At 37.6% G+C, this 24,584-nt stretch overlaps 1 protein-coding gene across 6 annotated transcripts in view; it reads left to right on the top strand.

Annotated features, from left to right (window-relative positions):
- The window catches only part of LOC106058351 (centrosome-associated protein 350-like), a 119,594-nt gene that overhangs the window by 36,946 nt on the left and 58,064 nt on the right, over positions 1-24,584 (top strand). For all 6 annotated transcript variants that reach the window (XM_056041271.1, XM_056041272.1, XM_056041273.1 and 3 more), the window contains one exon: positions 18,759-18,837. In XM_056041271.1, coding sequence (XP_055897246.1) covers positions 18,759-18,837 — 79 coding nt within the window. The remainder of the gene's footprint in view (positions 1-18,758; positions 18,838-24,584) is intronic.

Raw genomic sequence — 24,584 nt, 5'->3', positions numbered from 1 at the left:
GAAAATGTTAATTAATAAAATAAATAAGTCTTTTGTAAAATTTAATTTTTCTTGTTATATATTACTCTACGGGGGGAGGAGGGAGGTATTGAGTCTTGTTACGATATGTAAAAAAAAAGAGGGGGGGGGTTATCGGCGTTACGTAATATCCGAACGTTCCTCTATTCTTTCAGACGTGAAGTCTCCAAGTGCCTTGTTCTTAGCACTTACACTAGATTTACTTTGTTTTGTCAAGAGCCAAATTCTCTTTGATCGAAGACATTTTCAATGTATTAAATAACACAAAAATTAATTAACGTTTTTCTTCTCCCCCCCCCCCTCCCCCACTTATTTGTTCCTCTCTCTCTTTACAATTGAAGTCGTTAGGGTCTATAAATACTACTTCAATCTGGACTTCACATGCGTTGAGGGCGTCGGTGACTTCTAAGACAGAAGCCCGTGATTGCTTTCCCCTTCCATTTGGTCTTGCTAAGGACTTGGAGATTAATGAAAGCCGTAAATTGTTTGGTGTTGTGTTTGCTCTGGAGTTTGACACGAAGGACATGACTCGATCTAAACATGCTTTCATAACCTGACAGCCTGTGTGTGTGTGTGTGTGTGCGCGCGCTCGCCAATAGCCGAATTCTTCTAGATTAGAGCATTGATCTTGTTGGTAATAATGAAAGTCGCCTGCGTGTGTGTGTGTGTGTGTGTTTCTGTGGAATGAAAGCTACAAGGCAGACTTCACGAGCGCGCAAAGGTTCCTATCAGTGAATACCATTGTTGGGTGGGAAGTTGTACACAGTTGAGCGCAACCTCTTTTCGTTTTATTGTAAATACATTGATAACAACAACCAATTTTGTTTTTTTAGGGAGTGGATGAGTGAGATAAACCGCTTAGATATTGAGTGCTCAAATCCCATTCTTGGGGTTTTTAATTCTAATAAAAACTATAATTTAGTTATTATAAGTAATAGATTAAAAAAAAAATCAATTTGTCTTGCCTTGACATGGGACGACCATATACAAAGGGAGATATCACTCAGTAAAAAGAAAATACGCTATTATTATTATTTACACCTGTAAGGTGAATATAGAGTTTTTATTCATGACATAATGAATGAAGTGATAGTTCTGAAATATGTATACATCTTGTCGTCGAGTGTCAACATTCAGCTCGGTAGGATAATGACGTGTTGACAAATTATTCAGGTTTTGCTTCCCCGGCTATGACAATAGTGTGAGTTAGGAAATAAAGAAAAAAAGAATTACAAAAAGAAATATTTAAAAACTTAACGAAACAAATATTTATTTCGGGTTTAGGGGATGTGTGTATAAAACATCGGACGTGTGCCAAACTGAGTTCATGTCAAGCGCTGTTGTATTTCAGATCATCAGCAAGTTTCGAAACAAAATTCCAACTTTTTAACGCAGTTAAACAACACATCCTTGCCACCATTCCTCTCGCCGACCTTCTTCCACCTTTCTGTTTGCGATATTAGCAGAGAAAACTGTGATGACTTATATTGCGCGACCACTGTCCCACGACGCTTAGATTAAACAAACTGCAAGAGAAAACATTAGATCACGATATAGATCTAGTATGTCCTGAAGTGCCCATCCTATGCCCTTGGTAATGACCAGACAGCTCGTGGTTTACAGCCATCACCACAGATTGATCTACGTGTAGATTTGGATCTTTTATAGCAACAAGCTCAACCTTAACTTCTCGCTGAAGAGCTCTTTGCTTTTATTTGGATCCCACACATTTTTTGCTTCATTAGTACAGATGCTGTGTCAGATGGAGTTTGACAGACTCGTGTGACTGGTGAAACAAATAAAGTTGGCGCGGGGGGGGGGGCGCGTGGTGGCTGAGTAGAATAGCACTTGGTTTCCGAGCCCTAGAGACTCGGTTCAAATACTTGTTAAGCCTTGCAGTTTGAATTTAGGAATTTTTTGGGGCGTCCCGAGTCTACCCAATTCTGATGGGTACCTGAAATTAGTTGGGGAAAAGTAAAGGCAACTGATCGTTATGCTGGCCACATGACACCCTCTTTAACCGTCAGGGATAGAAACAGATGACCTTTACGTAATCTGCACAGCAAATCGAAAGGTCTGAAAGGTGTACTTGACACACCAAGAATGACGACCATGTAGATTTGCACATTCATTCATCTATCTCCTTTTTTCCCCTTACACCCCTGAGCTATGACACCCCCCCCCCCAGCCCTTTGTTGCACATTGTAGATACGGAATAATATAAGAGATTCTTATACAAAGCTTTTTAGGATCAATCAATATTTGTCTAGGCTGTTTTGTTTTCTCTAAGTCTCTGGCTTTGAGAAGAAGTAGGTCACAGATCTTGGAAGATCACCCGGCAGGACATTAAAAAACAAAGTGTCAGAAATCAAACTGCTGATAAAAGGAATCAGTCACGTGTGACCAGAAGTGACAAAGTGGAGGAGGAAACTGTTAACGTCTGTTACTTCTGGAACAAACTAGAACATAAGCAGACGTGAACTCGTTGTCAATTGTTGATGAGCTCGCGGTAAAATATTCAGAATTTGATCTCCTACGGCTCTGTTACACTGTAAATACTAGTGTGAAGGCTAAGGGCTGAAACAATGAATGGTGCATACAGAGTACATAAGGCAGCACCAGGGGCCATATTTTGAATGAGAGAAGAGAGTGAATTAAATATAATGTAAAAAAAAAAAAAGGGGGGGCGGCTGCGTCGACCAGGGGACTGACCAGTGCTAGGCGGAGTTGTCGTATCGGGGGTTTGGGTGGAAAAGCAGCAGAGGGTATTTTAAATCTTCAGAAGTCGAAGTCAAGTCATCAATTGAACGTAGGACTTTTTTTTTTTGTTATAGCCGGGGGGTAGGTAAGAACGGATAATTGATACTAGAATTCAGGGGTCAAAAGCGTATGGACCGGTGGGGGGAGGGGCGTTATAAAGCAGGTGAAGGAAAAAACCACACTAAAATGTGGGTTCCAGAAAGAGAAGAGAGAGAGAGAGAAGGAAAGAGAGCTGCTCGTCAACTTTTATTGTAACAGATAAAAAGTAGGAATGCAGTATTTCCTGTGACTACGCAGCGTCGCAGCCCCAGTGACCGACCCATTTTACCACATCCAGAGCACATCAATGTATGTAGGTATTTATATAGATAAGTTCCCCTTTCAGACCCTGCGGTCTCTAGGGCAGACGATGTAAAGGTCAGCCGTTCCTGTTGACGAGGGTGTTGTGTGGACGACCAACCGCCTTTACTTGTCCCCAACTAATGCCAGGTGAGGCAGAATAGCATTTCAACTTCACATGACTAATACCGTGCTATTGATCCAATTGTTTCCTTTTAGTCTTCAACTAGTTCATTTCTGTTCTTAAATCGTGATCGGCCCGCATGGCGCGCAGTTCAGTGAGCTGAGGATTGAAGAGAAATGACAACGTGTACGAATCGAAAATTAATGTAATCATTACGCTTGATTCTATGTCTGGAACGCACGTTGGGGAATACATCTTTCCATGCGCAGTTTTAATATAGAAACACTCACACAAAACTGGAATGATCAACACGCAGCGTCTTAACTTAAAAAAAAAAACAATGCACACGCACGTGGGTTAATTTGTCATTAATTTCACTTCTAACTACCAATAGTGCTGATATAACTGAAGTACGCATGGTATTGTCAAGTACGTATGGTATTGTCAAGTACGTATGGTATTGTCAAGTACGTATGGTATTGTCAAGTACGTATGGTATTGTCAAGTACGTATGGTATTGTCAAGTACGTATGGTATTGTCAAGTACGTATGGTATTGTCGGCTATCTAGTTCATAGTGGATGTAGATCTATAGCTAGATTCTCACAGACCTTGCTATTAATTCCTGTGTTCCGATTTGTTGTCGTCTTCATTGTTAAGGATTAATCTTTTTTTAAAAACTGATTCTACACTTTTAAAAAGCTTGTATACACTGACTCTTTGTCTGGTAAAATGTTTGTTCACGTTATTTCTCCCACACCCTATCTTGGATCAAGCTGAAATTTTGCACAATTATTTCTTTTACATGACATCACAAGAATCAATTAAAAAAAAAGCCAATTTGTTAATTAACTGATGGTAATTAATTATTTTGTTTGGTACCTCGAACAAAGGAAAGAATTTGTACTTGACTGAAGTGGTGGCATAATCTGAATTTGTCCCCTTTTTCTAGGTTGTCGTCTGAGGCATAGCGAACACAAACATGAAATAGAAACAATTGATTATACCATCTTCCATGTTCATACACTCTTCGAGAGCAGAGTGGTTAAAGTGTTGGCTTGAGAAGACTGAGAAGGCTTTAGCCCACGAGTTCGAATTCAAGTCGTTCACTTTTTTATTATTTGATAAATACATTAAAAAAACGATCCCCCAGGTACCCCATTCTCTCTCCCCCCCCCTTTCCCCTTTACCTAACTGGTCCAGACACCTGATAGGATCACAGCGTACTGACAAAGCTAAAAGCATGAAATTGCGCTAAATAAAATCAATGGGTAAAGCTGTTTCTAATCGCACAGATTTATTATTGTTAGTCTTTATTACAAACCTAATTACATGACTGGTCAAAACTAATTGATACACTTAATATAAACTTTTTTTTTTTAGTTTTTTTTTTTTTTTGTGTTTTGCTTGTTTTAAAGTATTTTTGGTCAAGTGTTTTCGTTGAATGCTTATTATGGTAAAAATCTGGATATGATATTTAAGGATTTCATGTGTATCATGGCAATGTCTAGGTGACAGTTTGAATTAATCCATGAAACTACTTTATCCAGTCTCGATGACTGTTTCAGTTCTGTGGTAGTTCTGGATAGAATCCTAGTGCTAAATGCAAAGCTGAGTTGTTGGATAGCCTTCAGTGTGTGTGTGTGTTTAGCTTTTTATGATTGTCAGTTTCATTCATACTCTTTCTTGTGTGACGAACTGAACATTTATTGATTCGGCTTAGCAGTCATTAAACCAGACAATATTTGACCTACTTACCTCAAACTAGAGCACTTTTAAAATGATTTTATTATGCAGCATTATTTCCACCTCTCTTAGTCAATTAATCCAACAGGATGTCTGCTGACACTGTTTCCTGCTCTGTCTGCACAGCTGCAACGGGTGCTAATAGGACGAAGCAGGGCGATCTTTTGCTATCTTCGTTTCTTACAGAGTTGAACGGTTGCACTCATGCTAATTGTAGCTTCGAAAAGTTGGCGTATGATTTTGAAGACAAGTGTATATATTTTGTTTCATCTCTTTATGGTGTATTTATATACTTCACTCTGTCCAAGGGCACACATTCTCAATCTAAAGTCACTTAATTAAGTGTAATAGTTAATGGGCTACTATTGCTTCGCCCTGGCTTGATATTCTATTATTTTCAGCCATCTAGGAATGTTTTGTTATGCAAAGCATACACGCACACTCTCAGATAAGCACACAAAATACTCGCCCATGTTGAGACTAAATCTATCCCACAATGCTACGCCCAAGTTTCGGTACATACACTACACATTTCTCGGACTGAATCTTGAGGCGTCTTTAGTCTGACTCAAGGACAAAAATACTTAGCCGTGAATGGTTATGACTGGGACAATAAACTTTAGGAAAAAAAAATAGAATCAAGTGTTTGAACTAAGTCTGAATGGAGCCCCCCGCCTCTCCTATGTGTATTTGCTTTGACCTAGACATTTTTCCGATCTATTATCGGTCGGTAATATAGTATTAACTACACTCTGTCCAGAGTTGACTATTATTTATCGATCTCATTAAACGTCTCTAGCATTGCCCGTCGACCAACGCCCGTTCCCACTTGAGTTCGATGTAGTATTGTTCAGCTCTACGCTCTTTTTCTTTTCTCTTCTGTGTGTCAACTTGTTCTAGATTTATGTTCACTTGTTCTTTATGTTGTTTAACTATCTCCTGTGGCCTCTCAGGATTTTAGTTGCCGGCAGTGCATTTCTCTACATGGTATAACAGCGCGTCTCTTGGGATGGAGCAAACAAGTCTTCAGGGCATACAACGTTGAATAGGGCAAACGGGCGCCACTTTGAATCTCTCTGTTCAGACATTGTGTTCTTGTGCTCGATATAAACTCTATGTTCAAATGATTGTTTATCTTTTATCAAAAACATGGACCATCGGTGCTTTGTTTTACTTTGGGCGATACTTTATGTTTTAGCCTTTCTTGCTTTGGGCTATACGATAGTTTTAGCCTTTCTTGCTTTGGGCGATAGGTTAGTTTTATTGCCTTTCTTGCTTTGGGCGATACATTAGTTTTATTACCTTTCTTGCTTTGGGCGATACGTTAGTTTTATTGCCTTTCTTGCTTTGGGCGATAGGTTAGTTTTAGCCTTTCTTGCTTTGGGCTATACGTTAGTTTTATTGCCTTTCTTGCTTTGGGCGATACGTTAGTTTTATTGCCTTTCTTGCTTTGGGCGATAGGTTAGTTTTATTGCCTTTCTTGCTTTGGGCGATACGTTAGTTTTATTGCCTTTCTTGCTTTGGGCGATAGGTTAGTTTTATTGCCTTTCTTGCATTGGGCGATAGGTTAGTTTTATTGCCTTTCTTGCATTGGGCGATAGGTTAGTTTTATTGCCTTTCTTGCTTTGGGCGATAGGTTAGTTTTATTGCCTTTCTTGCTTTGGGCGATACGTTAGTTTTATTGCCTTTCTTGCTTTGGGCGATAGGTTAGTTTTATTGCCTTTCTTGCATTGGGCGATAGGTTAGTTTTATTGCCTTTCTTGCTTTGGGCGATAGGTTAGTTTTATTGCCTTTCTTGCTTTGGGCGATAGGTTAGTTTTATTGCCTTTCTTGCTTTGGGCGATACGTTGGTTTTATTGCCTTTCTTGCTTTGGGCGATACGTTAGTTTTATTGCCTTTCTTGCTTTGGGCGATATGTTAGTTTTATTGCCTTTCTTGCTTTGGGGGCGATACGTTAGTTTTATTGCCTTTCTTGCTTTGGGCGATACGTTAGTTTTATTGCCTTTCTTGCTTTGGGCGATACGTTAGTTTTATTGCCTTTCTTGCTTTGCTCCACGAGTTCCTACCTTTCCCAAAGTAAAGGACTGCTCATTCATTTCGACATGCAACCAGGCAGTAGTAACTTGGCCTACCTCTCAATATAAAAATAAAAGTCACGGTTCGAATCCGCGTCGGAGCTATGTTTCACTTTCTATTCTCGTCATCTATTACACCCTAGTGCTGCTTTTATTTCGACATGTCATGTTTATTCATCATTTAGTTTTAGCACAAGAAATGGAAGGCTAGACATTTTTTTTTTTGGCATTCCCTTCCCCACATTTTAAAAAATAGCTTTTATTTTCTCAATTCGTCTCTTCTAGACTAAAACGTTCTGTTCCAGTTCCAAATCTCTAGCCTACTCATTAAGTCATACAACAATTTATGTCCCTTTTTTGCACCCCCCTCCAATTTTTTGTTGAAGTGTAATAAGTAATAAGCACATGATTTTTTGTTTGTCTTGGTTAATTAACACCTAGTTGACAACCGTATAGCAATCAAGACTTCTTTTTATTGTGTGTGTTGGAGAGTCCTTTTGCTTACTGGATCGTATACTCAAGTAGCTGGTTACTTCTGTACACACTGACTAGCAATCAGTGGCTAAGACAAAACAGACTCCAGTGTTCGTGTACACACTGACTAGCAATCAGTGGCTAAGACAAAACAGACTCCAGTGTTCGTGTACACACTGACTAGCAATCAGTGGCTAAGACAAAACAGACTCCAGTGTTCGTGTACACACTGACTAGCAATCAGTGGCTAAGACAAAACAGACTCCAGTGTTCGTGTACACACTGACTAGCAATCAGTGGCTAAGACAAAACAGACTCCAGTGTTCGTGTACACACTGACTAGCAATCAGTGGCTAAGACAAAACAGACTCCAGTGTTCGTGTACACACTGACTAGCAATCAGTGGCTAAGACAAAACAGACTCCAGTGTTCGTGTACACACTGACTAGCAATCAGTGGCTAAGACTAAACAGACTCAAGTGTTCGTGTACACACTGACTAGCAATCAGTGGCTAAGACTAAACAGACTCCAGTGTTCGTGTACACACTGACTAGCAATCAGTGGCTAAGACAAAACAGACTCCAGTGTTCGGAAGTGTGTACGTAGTTTTTGGGCACATTTTGTCCCCCACGAAAATGCATTCAATATCTTGACACCATTTAGACACTTTGAACTTTTAGTGGTAGATGTTAGGCTGAAAGTAAGAAATCTCATGTTGCGATGATTGGAGCTAGCAATACTCTTAGTGTAATCACTTTCTAAACTAATGATTATTTACATTCACAACTCCGTTGACAGCACAGTGATACTGTATCATCCCCATTGATCAGTTCTTAGTTTAGGTTAGCAAGACTTCAAATTGATTTCAACTAGCCAATATTACTAGTAAGCTTTTCTATAGTCTTTCACCCTTGCAGCAGTAAATCTTTGTTTTTTTTAAGTTTGGTCTAAGAAATTGTTTAAGAAACTTACAAATCTGGAGATCATTCAGAGTAATGGAGGAGAACTCTTGAAGTAAGCCAATAGAATTTATTGAGTTGGTTTCACCACTAGGAAGTTAATGAATGTAACTTTGATCTAACGTGCAATTAATTTTGTTTAAAGTCACCATGGTTCTGGTCATGGCCACATTTTTATATGCTTGCGAATCTTGGACGCTGACTGCAGAGCTAGAGAGGAGGATCCTAGCAATGGAACTGAGATGCTACAGAAGGATCCTAGGCATCACTTTCAAAGACCGCATCACAAACCAAGAGATTAGAGACAGGGTTACCGCAGCGATCGGACCCCATGATGACCTGCTAACTATTGTAAAAAAACGCAAGCTTTAAATATGTGGCCATATTACAAGATCCACGGGGCTCGCAAAGACCTTCCTTCAGGGAACAGTACCAGTAAAAAGAAGAAGAGGCAGACAGAGAAACCGATGGGATGACAACATAAAAGAATGAACGGGCCTACCATTGATAGAGGTTTTAAACAAGGCAAAAGACAGGGAGGAATGGAGAAAGACGGTCGACTAGTCTTGCTTGGTGCCCCAACGGTCCAACAGACTAAGGGATAGGTAAAGGTAAAATGCTAGCGACTAAAGCAGATATATCCTTGAGGAATTCTATCTCTTATCTCCAACTTTCAGCACCCAATAACACACGCCTTGCCTGGAGCACATTTCAATTCAAACCATTCCATGGGGACTTAAAACGTGGTGGGGACTTAGTACCTGAAAGAAGTGTTTAATTAATTACTGACTTCTAAATGTAGTACAGACTACAGGTGACAAAAGAATGTGCACATTATAAATATACACATTACTTAAACTTTATTTGTTACTACTTATTATGGGTTTCATTGTTCATCTGTTAACTTAATGGCTGGTCTAAAAATAATCGAATTATGGATGTGAGCAGGTGTTTTAAACATAACTGGCTAGAAACTCTGGAGTGTGTTAATCATTGTTCTGTTTAGGTGGAGTTAACAATAGTTTTGTTTTGACACAGGACTCTTGTCTACATAGTGGGCTCTTAACAGAAGTTCTGATGCTACGGCTACTTTTTTCTTTTCCGAAAGTGAACCATCTAATTTTTTAAAATTATATATGCAAGCTGATTTTTCAAAAAATTACACCACTTTTCAATGAAAAAATTCAGGGGAGGTAACTTTTTTGAAAAGGTCATGGACTTCTTCATTAATAAACCAAGCTTCATTCATAGATTCGCGCTAAGGTCACAATGGTAAAAGTGTCAAAATATATTTTCCATTTATTAACTAACTCATTGAATAGAACACTGTTTTAAATGTTGTTTAAAAAGAAAAAGAATTTTGATACTAGCTTTGTTATAGTTATAAGTTTAAAAAATAACGAACTACTTTTATAGCGCGCAGTTTTGACATATCTTTATTATTAGGGCCTACACTTGACAGTCTAAATAAGACTAAATAGAGCCCAGATCTAGATATTTTTATAATTAATGTATTAATAATTTGAACACAATTTTGATTATTAAGGCAATAACTTATCTTCTGACAGCTTAGGGGTGCAGATTTATTTATTATGTAAACAATAGTATCACATTAAGAAATGAATCGGATGAACAGCATATTACACCATTGGTAATGGCATTACCCGGTAACAAAAGATTCATGATCATAGGTCTAGTAATTTTAAGATTAAACGTGTAAATTCATACGAGTTCGTCTATATATAGTATATTCTAGATCTAGAATTAGATCTACACTTAGATCTAGACTTAGATCTAATTCTAGACTAGACTTTGATATATTTCTTGATCTAGACTTCGATATATTTCTAGACTTAGATCTAGTTCTAGACCTAGACTTAGATCTTGAATCTATATTTAGATTTAAAACTAGGTCTAGATCTATGTCTAGTTTGTATGACAAATGACAATGGAGATACTAATTTTTATTTTGCGAGGGGAATGTCTGGTCCAAGTAGACCTACTCCAAGTCTTTCAAGTCATTTCTAGCTAGCTCACTACCTAACTAAAATATGTCGTTTTTTTTCGTGTTGCCAATTTATCTAATTTTGTAAGAAGAATAAATCTTTTTTAGTTTCTCTTTTTTACATGTAACATGTTATTAATTTTGAATGTATGGATAAGGTTAATAATTATTATTTTAAAAAAATATATGTGTACGCTAAATGAATATATGGAGATGCTGTGGCTGAGGGGTAAAGCACTTGGAACCAGAAGTCCCGTGTTCGAATTTTGGTGAAGACTCTAGGTAGACCACTTCGGGGGCCGATTTTGAGTTTGTGTTTCCACACAAACTGTCTTTGTAACCTTGTTTTCTAGGTATTTAATGTCTCCATCAAATCAATGTGGACACGTTTTTATTGTCACATCCTCTTCCCTGCAGTCATGCATATATTGGTGTATTTGTATAATACACTGGTGTGTGGCACTGGTGCGATGTGTGTGTGTGGCAATGGTGTGATGTGTGTGTGGCATTGGTGTAATGTGTGTGTGGCACTGGTGTGATGTGTGTGTGTGTGTGGCACTGGTGTGATGTGTGTGTGTGTGGCACTGGTGTGATATGTGTGTGTGACACTGGTGTGATGTGTGAGTGGCACTGGTGTGATGTGTGTGTGGCACTGGTGCGATGTGTGTGTGTGGCACTGGTGTGATATGTATGTGTGGCACTGGTGTGATGTGTGTGTGGCACTGGTGCGATGTGTGTGTGTGGCACTGGTGTGATATGTATGTGTGGCACTGGTGTGATGTGTGTGTGTGGCACTGGTGTGATGTGTGTGTGTGGCACTGGTGTGATGTGTGTGTGGCACTGGTGTGATGTGTGTGTGTGGCACTGGTGTGATGTGTGTGTGTGGCACTGGTGTGATGTGTGTGTGGCACTGGTGTGATGTGTGTGTGTGGCACTGGTGTGATGTGTGTGTGTGGCACTGGTGTGATGTGTGTGTGGCACTGGTGTGATGTGTGTGTGTGGCACTGGTGTGATGTGTGTGTGTGGTATGAATGGTACGTCTCATTTTTTCTTTCCTCTAGGAACTGCACCACAAAACAGAATTCTGTGTAATGAGAAAAAAAGCAAACAAAAACAAAGCTCGTTATTGACACTTGTTGTCGCATTCAAATGGAATATAGACATTAACGTTATTAAGTTCAATATACACACAAGTATTTTTTTTGAAAAGTTTTTTACATCATGTTTATAATTGTAGTACATTTGAAGGGCTTAAAAAAGAAGAAAAAATGTGTGTCTGTGTTGGGGGAGGGGGCTGAGAGTCGATACAAATAGAGGATTGTCTTCGCAAGGTTTAGTATAGAAAAAGTTCAGTACCACGAGTCTCTATTTATAGTAACTATTGTACTGCCCTGGACATGAAGGAATTCTCTAGTTGCACTACTGTACTACGTTAGAAATGAAGGAATTGAGAGGTATGTGTCCACACCACAATGAAAGATTTATTTCACCAGGACTGGAAGGAAACACAACCACGTTCCCCTTTGAACTTTGACCTTTCTTTAGATCAAACAACACAAGCGCTTGATTTACCTTGTTATTTAACAGCATACAATACAAACATACAAACGAGGCCGGGTGGGGGGGGGGGTGTTGATTCCTAATATATTATTATACTATACTTAAGACAGCAAAATGTGTCTTTATGTCTTGAATCTATTGTGTATTGAGATGAAACATAGTAATAGTTGTATCTTATTCCCTAAATCATCTATCCGTTGTTACTTTATGGTAGAGCGCGTGTCCGCAACATTTGTTCTAGGTTCCAATCCTGTTTCCATGTCAGAACTTCATGATTTCTTATTAGAGCATGTGACTTCAATGAATACCTGACATGTAAGAGGCCTCAAATCCGGGGGTGCTGACGGCAACAGCATAATGTATAGAGCAAGCTGTAACCAGTTTATAAAGTGTTTAATGTCTGTTTAAACAAGAAAAGTTTCTAGTTCTCTAACCAAATTTAAATTTCTTTTATGCTTTACAAAATTATAACCGTCAAATTGGAGTTTCCCCAGTGTAGCCAACGAGCTGGTAATTTCTTTTCCCAACGATATACATCAGTTGTCAAATTTCTAGGAAAATCTTTAGAGCCGTTTTCAGTGATCAGTGTTACCGAGTCCACACAGACGTTTCCACGAAGGTACCAGTTAAATAGAGGTGCCAGATTTATTCATTTAGTTTTTTTAAACTCCACATTTAATGTAACTTTGTGTTTCAGTTGATTTGTTCTTTCTATGAACGAAAACCTCTAGACTATCAACAAGATCTCTTCCATTTTTTTTGTTGTTGTTTTTGTTACGTCTAACTTGAATGGCTGACTTTGTGGTGTTGTTTTTGTTACGTCTGACTTGAATGGCTGACTTTGCGGTTGAATGTTTGCACTTTTAAAACGTAAGGAGATCATTTTGTTGACGAGGTGCCCAGATTGGGACATAAAGTCATATAGGGCCCTCTCTCTGTCTCGGGTGAAAGTGTATTGGAAAGAAATCGATAAAGTTCGAAGCATGGCCTGTAAGTTTGGATTGAACTCTGACACTTGTCACTTTACTTTTGGTGACTAGAGCGTAGTGTGGGACACTTGGTTGACTGAATCTTTCTACAGTCAACTGGTGTACGACTTCAGTAGTAGTAGTAGTAGTCTTTCCAACTTTGTAGCTTATACACGTTGGGAAAACAAGTGAGAAAGTTTGTGCTCGGTTTCAGTGGATTAGTTGATTCAAGTGCATAGGATACAGATCTAATGTAGAGTAAGTCCATTTAGCGTTAGGAATGAAAAACATAGGTATCCTATATATAATTCAGTTGGTGTAAATGTGAATGTGTGCCATATTTCAAACAAACCATCGCTAAATTTCTTGAAAGTGCAATCAATGATATTGAAAACAAATTCGGACTTAACGGCGTTGCTAGTCATTGGTACGTGTTGGAAGTGTATCCATACCAATAATGTCAGCATTAAAAAATAGATTTCTGAGAAAGTATTTGAGTCTGTTGTTTTGTCTACCCGCTAGGACACAATGTTAACTGATCTCTTAGCATTAGCCATGTGTTTAAGTTACAAATGAATGCGGTAATCTCTCAACAAACACAGAAAGGAGTCGTTGATTATCTCGGAATCCATTGTCTCATTGAATATTATACTGCTGGTTTCATTTCTTCTATGTTTTTATAATGTACGAGCTAGGCCCTCCCCCCATTTTTTTGTTGACATATATGGGCCAATTTATCATTTCCCATGAGGTCTCAATACCAAGAAGATTTGACCCAGCAAAAGAAAGGATTTTATGACCTACAACGTCCATGTTTAACATGGTACACGTTTAGTACACGTTATGTCTCCCACACCCATTCTCGGATCAAGTGGAAACTTAACACGGTTAGTTCATGTACCCAACATTACATGAATCAATAAAAAACAACAACAAATTAGTTCGTTAATTGTTGGTGATAAATTAATTGTTTGATATCGAAAAATAGATATAAATGCTACTTATTAAGAGATTTGGCTATATATGAGGAGTTATTTCCCTAATGACGTTTGGAAGTCGTTTTTTTTTCTCCCACTTCCCATTCCCGGATCAAGTTGAAATTTTGTATAATTATTCATAGTCGATAATACATGAATCGATTAAAAATTAATAATATCGATCAGTGGTAATTAGTTAATTTTGTTGTATAAAAAAGGGAGCTTATTCGTGCAGAATTAAGATATGATTTTGTGTTTCTTTCCCTTAGATAACCCTTGTTTAAAAAAACAACAACATATTTTAAAATATATATATTTTGTTTGTTTTAACTGATTGTTTTAGAATTCTGCGTGTGTTCCAAACGACTTCTCAACTTTTCTGAGTAATCCCACGACCACGGTTGATTACTTCCCCTTTCTGTCGCTGTCTTCATCTATCCACTTTACCCACCGATAACATGAATATCTCTTGGATTAGACAAAAGTCAGATTTTGTTGTGTCTCTATTTGTGCCAACAACCCTGTCAGAGTATTTAAGATTTCCTTCATCGAGTCTGTCAGTCTTCATATCGTATTGATCTGACGTAGAACTTTGAAAGGATCACATTCTTCAGTTTTGTCGAGTAAGCCTTTTTTTTTTGTGTGTGTGAAGTGTGTGCCGATGACGTCAGTTTTTGAGATATCGCTGGACAACTTTTTTCCCCCCTCCCCCGTTAAGTATTTATTGAAGTGGGAACTTTTGGTTCTCAAACCACGCTGATATTTGCGACATCCACGACACGTCAAACACCTATGTACAAATACATATCCAAACTCTTTCACACTTACACACTGTATACACTCAGACACTTATTTACGCAATTATGTATACATGAATTCTGACGATCCGATAAGGTTAAAGTTCAAACATGTTGCCTTTAAAGTTTGAAATGAATCAAGACACCCTAAGGAAGATATTCTTTTCACCCTCTTGCTCCATAAGCCATTCCTGACATATGTTATAGAACTTGTAAGAGACTTTATAATAGAGTTTATAAGAGACTCTACTCGCATTAGCTTGGCAAATTATAGAACTTGTAAGAGACTTTATAATAGAGTTTATAAGAGACTCTACTCGCATTAGCTTGGCAAATTATAGAACTTGTAAGAGACTTTATAATAGAGTTTATAAGAGACTCTACTCGCATTAGCTTGGCAAATTATAGAACTTGTAAGAGACTTTATAATAGAGTTTATAAGAGACTCTACTCGCATTAGCTTGACAAGTTATAGAACTTGTAAGAGACTCTACTCACACTAGCTTGTCAAGTTATAGAACTTTTAAGAGACTCTACTCGCATTAGATTGTCAAGTTATAGAACTAATAAGAGACTCTACTTGCATTAGATTGTCAAGTTATAGAACTAATAAGAGACTCTACTCGCATTAGCTTGGCAAGTTATAGAACTTTAAAGAGACTACAAGTTATAGAACTAATAAGAGACTCTACTCGCATTAGCTTGGCAAGTTATAGAACTTTAAAGAGACTACAAGTTATAGAACTAATAAGAGACTCTACTCGCATTAGCTTGGCAAGTTATAGAACTTTAAAGAGACTACAAGTTATAGAACTAATAAGAGACTCTACTCGCATTAGCTTGGCAAGTTATAGAACTTTAAAGAGACTACAAGTTATAGAACTAATAAGAGACTCTACTCGCATTAGCTTGGCAAGTTATAGAACTTTAAAGAGACTACAAGTTATATAACTAATAAGAGACTCTACTCGCATTAGCTTGGCAAGTTATAGAACTTAAAAGAGACTACAAGTTATAGAACTAATAAGAGACTCTACTCGCATTAGCTTGGCAAGTTATAGAACTTTAAAGAGACTACAAGTTATAGAACTAATAAGAGACTCTACTCGCATTAGCTTGGCAAGTTATAGAACTTTAAAGAGACTACAAGTTATAGAACTAATAAGAGACTCTACTCGCATTAGCTTGGCAAGTTATAGAACTTTAAAGAGACTACAAGTTATAGAACTAATAAGAGACTCTACTCGCATTAGCTTGGCAAGTTATAGAACTTTAAAGAGACTACAAGTTATAGAACTAATAAGAGACTCTACTCGCATTAGCTTGGCAAGTTATAGAACTTTAAAGAGACTACAAGTTATAGAACTAATAAGAGACTCTACTCGCATTAGCTTGGCAAGTTATAGAACTTTAAAGAGACTACAAGTTATAGAACTAATAAGAGGCTCTACTCGCTTGGCTGATTGGTTTTCGTTCGGGCTTGATCGTTTCCTAATGTTCTGGCGACTTTAACGTGTGATGTTTGTAATTAAACATTTTCTTTGAAAGTGACACCGTCTCCTCCCTGTTTCCCCCCGAGTTTTGTCGGTGTGTCTCCAGGTGGGCTAAACATGGTGGAGGTCAAATCTAAGTCTCTCCAGTCAGATATAGATTGTACTCTTTCACTCTCAAGAACCCTAGCCTATGACTGTTTTTACACAAAGCTTATATCAACTCAATATGTCTGGTAAAACGTTTGAACACGTCATTTCTCCCACACCTATTCTCGGATCAACTTGAAACTTTTCACATTTATTCATTGGCGTAAACCAGTGTTTCCCATTCTGTGTTCCACGAGCTACTGGAATAATTAACTAGTAGGCCACCACAAGCATCAACCTCTCTAAAGAATAAGTTTGAGAAACACTGGCGTAGACAAAACATGAATCAATAAAAAAAAAACAATTAGTCTTCTTAATTACTGGTTATTTTGTTTGATACAGAAAGGTAAATTAATCCTTTATATTTCCACAGATGTGGTTAAATATGTCGGGTTTCGTCTCCTTAAAGAATTGTACCCGTTATTTATCCCACACTCATTTTCGAATCAAGTTGAAAGTTTAAACAATTATCATTTGTACCTAATTAAACATAATTGAAAAATTAACCAATTAGTCAATTAATTATTGGTAATTAATTATTTTGTTTGATATGGGAAAATGGAAATAACTTCCACATACTTTAGTGATATAGTTGTAAGGACTTATCTATTTCACTTAGATCAGCTTTTTAAAATGATTTTCAAAAATATTTTGCTTCTTTACTATTGAATATGACACTGTAAGTGAATGATTTGGTTACTGCGGACAATGTCGTGAAAAGAAATGTTTACATAGTTTGTGAACGGCGAACAAAGAAGATCACCAGATGCACATGTAACCTGTTGCTTAGCAACCTGTCAGAGTTGGAGACATAGCTACCCTTACTATTGGTGACTTGGTCCGACAGTGAAATATGGACCAAATAAGTTGTTTTTAAAGCCATTCCATACACACCATTTAAAAAATGTAATTACTTCCCTTGTCCCATTATTTTATCCTTACCCCGATAATTTTTCGATAGTTTGTTTAACACTTTCATGGTGTCCATTCTAGTTTAAGGTCATTGTGTCCAGGAAATGTTTAAAAAGATGAACGTTTTAAACTGTGAAACAAATCAAAGAGAGGGCGCTGGTGGTCTAGAACGTAGTCTTCGTGACATCATGTCTGCACATTGGTTTGATTTCTTTGGGCGAAATCTGAAAAACAAAAAACTTTAGTTCCAATCAGCTTTGAGAGTAGATCTAGATATCTATGTCTTATATTTCATTAATAGGATAATTATGAGCTCTTGGTACCTTCATCAGTCAGTTCGAATTATTTGATTGGTAGCCATCCCAAACTTGGTAACAATAAACATGTCCTAAGAGGTTATGCCCCCCCTCCTCCTTTTGAACTTTTCAAGATATCAAGCCGCTATTCTTGTATAACTCCAGACACACAGTCACATAGTCGCTTAGTGTTTGTGAAACACAAAACTTTTTCAAAGCTTATATCATCTCTGTTTGTGTGGTAAAAATTCTGTACACGTTAATTCTCCCACACCCAATCTTGGATCAAGTTTGAATGTAACACTAGATAACTATAAAACCTTCTATTTTCATAAGCACTTCGCAGAGTGGTTAGTGTAATGGCTTGAGGAGGCTCGAATTCAAGTCGAACAACTTTTTTGATTATGTATAAAGGCATTGGAAAAAGCGATCACGGTAACATTCACTTACCCAGATACCCCCTTCTCCCCCCCCTTTTTTTTTTTTGTTTCCCAACTGGTCCAGAGAAGTGATAGGAGCTAAAAGCATGCAATGGCGTTTAAAAAAGCAACAACTATTGGTAAAAATAATATCTAATTGTACAGATTTATTATTGTCAGTCTTGATCAATTACAAATTTAATTACTCGACCGATCCAAACTAATTGATACAATTACACTTACTATAAGTTTGTTTTTTTTTAAGTTTTTTTTTTTCTATTTTGCTAGTTCATTATCAGTTCCAATTTTCTGTCAGCATTACAATTGACCATTTTCTGTTCCAAATCATTGGCAGCAGTGCAGAACAACTCTCTTGTAGCATTGAGTTTCAATTAGGTAATTACATCTCATCATTGATTCATCTGTCTGGTTGTTTAGTACTCAGGTGGAAATTGTTGGTTGCTGGCGTCGTCAAGCATGAATGGGTGTGATTGTGAATAAAAAACGTAATTTCTGATTTTAAAAATGTTTTTGGCTCAAAGGGGAGCGAATGGAAAAGTAGCGAACCAGAGTTATCTCCCTGACGAACCATTTTAATAGAATCAAATAAAATGACATCACTGGGACTGGTCTTTGATTTTGTTATTATTATCTAATTGTGGCTAAACCTTTTTTTTTTCATTTCGCAGAACTCGTCAGTCTCCAAACCTACGGGTCTAGTGAGTCCAGTACATTCAGTTAGCCGACGTAAAGTCATCAGGTCTACAGGTAAGTCTATCGTCATGGCATTTGGTGTAGCTCGCTTTGTGGGGTGGGATTTTGAAGCTAACTATAAAGCAGTGGCATACAGTGGTTCCTTGCGCCTAGGCCCATGACTAGTAGAGACTCAATCTCATATGTAACTTTTAGATTCGACTGTCATGACACTATTGTAAAAAGACGTAAGTGAACTGAGTGTCATGGCACTATTGTAAGAAGACGTTAGTGAACTGACTGTCATGACACTATTGTAAAAAGACATTAGTGAACTGACTGTCATGACACTATTACTTTTAAAAGGTGCTCTCATTTATATTGGGATGACCTATTCGAACTGTACTGAGACAGATAGGAATGATTTGCGTCGCGCTCTCGGTCTAAACGCTTAGGGTCCTATGTGTACGAATACAAGATAATATAATAATAATAATCTTTATTATCCATAAGGAAATTTGTCTTACAATGTGTGCATTACAGCAAACAAAAAATAACTATAGAAAACCAGACTCACTCATAATTTACATGCGAAAAGTTTATATCAGTTAGTTTCTATTTAATTATTTGATTGCCAGGGGAACAAAAGAGTATTTGTGTCTGTCTTTGCTATCGGTGTCTTGTATCTCTTTTGTGAAGGTAAAGTCACAAAATCCTGATCCTAAGGGTGATTTTTTTTATTTCTAGGATCTTGTTAGCTTTTTTATAGATGTTTGTCTCAAAACAGCTGCACAAATGGGTTTTGTTTTTGCCAATGACTTTACCAGCAGCATTTAGGATTCTATGTAGTTTATTTTTTTTTTATGTTAATATAATAATATTCCCACAAATAATCCTATTAGGCACAAGGTGGTGGAGACTAGAAAGTCAAGAATTGTAAAGTTGGGGTAAACATTGAAGATTGAGATGGAGTTACCCTAACAATGCTTATGCTTGGACTTGTACAAAGAATGTACATACAAATATCTTTTGGTCAATTCATAAGTCACGCCTGATGTTGAAAAAAAAAAACAACAACTGCACATATGATCAGACAATGGTGTGTTCGCAAGAGAATAGGAATGATTCAGATCTGTAGTCATATTTCCTTTTTTGTTTTCTCTCCATTATGTTCCACGGCATATATACGGTTGTTGGGTGTCTCATGCAATCTAACCAATACAGCACTTAGTATTGACGGTACAGTCTTATTGGCGGTAGACTCCTATTATGGTGGAACATGATGGAAAGTTAATTAAAGTAAAAAAAAAAAAGGAGTGTTTGTGAAGCTATTTTTTCTGTTGGAAAGTTATTAAAGTTATATTTTGTGTGTTTTAAAATTGTCTGCAGTGTTGTTGTTTTGGTCATTACAAAATGTGACTTATCTCCCTTAACTTAAAAAACTTGAAAGAAAAGAACTGAAGTAGGAGTTGGCGTGCCATTGATAAATTTAAGGCAAATAGTTCTGTCCATTCATTGCCACATACATGAGATCTATCTCGCGTGTAAACTGGACATTTAGTTTGTTAGGCGATTAGTTTTTATGGTTATATTATTTCGATTTCTTTTGACAAAAGCTGAATACAAGTGTGAATAAAACAAACACTCCGTATAAGATTGTTGTACAGTGAAGGCATATATAACTTTGATGAACTAATTGTTTATGTTCATTGTGCTTGTTGTAATAATTATAAGGCTTGTCCGAAAATTAATGAGGAATGATGTATTTCCCGTGGATATTCAGCACCAGCTATGACCTAAATACTTTGCCACTTCCGGCTCGGACATAACCATTGTCCTCCAGTGGTCGATTTTCTTTTCGCCGTCTACGTCTGCAGTGGATTTTCTTGTGGTCTCAATTGTGTATCCCGCGGGCGGCCCTTGTAAGTGACCTCCAGTTGGATCTAGAACACTAACAAAAGATCCGCACAAACTTCTGTCTGAAACAATTTATTTAAGACTTTGAAATGAACCAACAAGCATTAGGAACATCAACGCAAAAGTGAAAGCATCTTATACATTACAGACGTTCCTTATCCTACACGTGTCTAGGAATGAAGGTAACAGCTGACACCAAATGAAATCAATCACATTATCATACAAATGATTGTCACTGTCTCTCCCATTAGGTGTCCGTGTGAACTGAAAATTGAGAGGCATGTATTTCTTGCTATGGACTCCAGCAGTTGGCCTTTGGAGGATTTAACACTCAGACCTAATCACTGTTACCTGCTCTTTGTTTTTCTTTGGTATTTTTTATGCCGTTATTTACTTACTTTCAGCTACATACTTCAGTAAGAGAGAAAAAGAAGAGAAAGCGACAATAAAAAATGTGGTGGCAATATAATGGAACCTAGAGAAAATCGTAACAAAATGAGAGGAAGATTGGGATAGGCGTTTTAAAATAGACAAATAATGGCATGGACGTCTTGGTTAACTAGCAATCATTCTATCCGGGCCGCCGAAATGTCGCAAAAGGGTAGAAAATCGCCCCTTCAAAAAAAAAAAAAAAAAGTTGAAAAATGCCTCTTTTCTTACGTTAGTGCCCTCACTACTAACCTTTAACATTTGTGTGTTTATGAAATGGAATGTAAATCTACCAGGAAAAGTGGAACTGATCTTGATCTTGTGAAACATGATAAGCCAACAGATTGGTTTTGTACAGAAAGTGTGACAACATATAAAAGCATTATGCAACAAGTATGGCGGCACTCTTGGTTTGAGCCGCGAATAAAAGATTGTTAAACTACGCTTAGAGATTGGAGGATCGATGGGAATATTTACCAAAAAGAGGCAAGAAAAATGAGTCGGTGGTAAAACTAGCGACTATGTTACTCACATTTTAAGCAGAGAAATGAAGCCACTTTCAGATGTGTAAAAAATATATATAAGCTTCCAATGTCTCAGTTAATTAATTAATGTAAGTTTCTCATCAGATAGTTTCAGGTTGATTTCATGTCGTTTTTTGTACCTCATATGGCCCACGACACGAGTGTCAGAAATTAAAATGGCCCGCAGGTCGAATTAGGTTGGGCATCACTGGTATAACCAAGTCTCTCTACTTATCCCCTACGGCAGCTCTTCTTAGCAGGAGATCACTGTGGACAACTACATTATACAAATTACTTTGTGTAACAGGCGAAAGAACTACGACATTCAATTCTACACTGATGAATAAGATAATTTACTATATTGTTTATTCAAATGCTTTGCTTCTCAATACTTCCCAGTTCTAGTCCACGGATATACAGAAAAGCTGTTTAGAGATTTGCTTTCATGTGTATAAATGTGGACTTCTTTGAATACTCAGAAGTTAGATCTAGTTTGTCAATGACTCCGTGAGTTTTCTTTCAATCAGGTACTTTAATAAGTCACGCTAACCACAGTCGATGGTAGTTTTAATTTCTCTCCGAGTCTAGATAGATCTAGTCACATTTTCTGTTTGCGATGTGGGCTAACAATGATACTAGATAAATGACTAACACTCTGGGCTGCACTGACTGTGGGAGTACGTATTGATACCACAGCAGGTACTGAGAGGGAGGGTATTCAAATAGGGTATGAGAGTGGGATTGAACTGATGTGAGTACGATGTTTGGGCACACATATACCACACAGGCACACTGATACCACACAGTAGACTGACAAAGTGGTTACACATCGATACCACACAGTAGACTGATAAAGTGGTTACACACCGGTACCACACAGTAGACTGACAGAGTGGTTACACATCGATACCACACAGTAGACTGACAGAGTGGTTACACATCGATACCACACAGTAGACTGATAAAGTGGTTACACACCGGTACCACACAGTAGACTGATAAAGTGGTTACACACCGGTACCACACAGTAGAATGACAAAGTGGTTACACACCGGTACCACGCAGTAGACTGACAAAGTGGTTACACACCGGTACCACACAGTAGACTGATAAAGTGGTTACACACCGGTACCACACAGTAGACTGACAAAGGAGTTACACATCGATACCACACAGTAGACTGACAAAGTGGTTACACACCGGTACCACACAGTAGACTGATAAAGTGGTTACACACCGGTACCACACAATTGACTACACAGTGTTACACATCGATACCATAAAATATTGCTTCGAGTGTCAGGTCTTGATGGAGCTTGCGACCAAGTCAGTTTTTTTTTCATGTGACATTGTTACAATATGCCAATCCTGATCTTAACATAAAAAATTTGAATGAAAGTCAATGGACTGCCGCTTCTTGTGTCTGTTTGATCTTGACCTACCTACGTCCAAAATATTTATACCATGTCATTAAGACTGTCGATGTCCCATCACTCGACATGTTGCATTTATGGCCGACCTCTACACTGCTCCTTCATACGCCCAAGTTCACGTCTGTTGTATCCGTAACGTTTTGTCGTTTGAATTTATATTAGAAGTTTTTGTTTGGGTTGATTAACCACAGAATTCGCCTTCTCACCAGACAATATGCTTTTGTGAGTTTACATAGATGCATATCATAGATTAGTAGAACAAAGTATGTCAAAATTTGGACAAATCTTAGTTATCATCAACCTTATTATGACTAAAGAATATTTTGCATTCTTATGGTATCGTATAGTACCTTTTCTAGACTTCTATTTTTAATTTTTGGAAATTCCCATTCTCCCTGAGTGACGTTCATTTCTCGATGTATAAATAATGTATCATGAGGTCCTTCACACAAAGACATTTGACTAAAGCAGTGAACGAACTTTTGATGGTGTAGCCTTGAACCATGGAATGATGTCTGAACCTATCACTAGCTGTCAAACACCTCCCAGATCTCTGGAGTTTTACTTGACGGTGATGAATGTTAGTCGAATTCAATTAAGTAGCCCGAGACAAGAACAGTGTGTGTGTGTGCAGCCTATTTAAGTCCCTAGTAGAACCGGCCTGTACAGTTTAAAACAGATCGATAATGCCGGTCTCAAGTTATAATAAATTGTTAATCGTTGCTTTACATTTGTGTACCGTCAGATAGGGAGCTCTGTTTACTGCCAACTTTCTCCGCGACCCTCCACCCCCACCCCCCTCGCTTTTCTACACTGAATACCTTCAAACGCTAGTGAATGGGCAGAGAGAAATGTCTGCGATAGATCCTGTCTCTGTGTCAATGTATTTGTTGATTGTATCTATATGCTAAGTGTTAGCAGCGGGCTCATATTACTATATCAAACCGTTTTCAATCTAGGGGTTTAATAACTTGTGTTTAGGTTCAGCCCTTGTGTTGAGAGTGATCTTTCGTGGTGCCAAAGACTTTGAAGTGAAAAGAACTGTTGGAAAGTTTCATCTTACATTTAGTGGACCCAAACTGCCAAGTGCTACCCATTTATATAAACATGCAGCTAACGTATATGTCAATTACTGAACAATTACAGTCTTGGGTCCACTACTATTTTTAATTTACATAAATGATTTACCAAATTGCATTAGTTCAGGAACAAAGTCAGATTATTTGCAGACGATTGCATAATATATAGAACAATAAAAACAACACAAGACACAGATATTTTACAAAGAGAATTAGATTAATTACAGAAATGGGAATCAAATTGGATCATGTCATTCCACCCAGAAAAATGTCAGTTGTTAAGAGTAACAAAAAAAACTAAAACTAATTAATTCCACTTATCTTATTCATGGCAAACCAGTAACACAAACTAAAAACGCAAAATACCTAGGTGTTATAATAAATGAAAAACTGTCATGGAATCCACATATTGATGAAACTATAAAAAAAATCCAACAAAG

Source organism: Biomphalaria glabrata, chromosome 9 (assembly GCF_947242115.1).
Source record: "Biomphalaria glabrata chromosome 9, xgBioGlab47.1, whole genome shotgun sequence".
Taxonomy (NCBI): Eukaryota; Metazoa; Mollusca; class Gastropoda; family Planorbidae; genus Biomphalaria; species Biomphalaria glabrata.
Note: the sequence above shows the minus strand (reverse complement) of the source record. Positions and strands in the feature narration are given on the sequence as shown.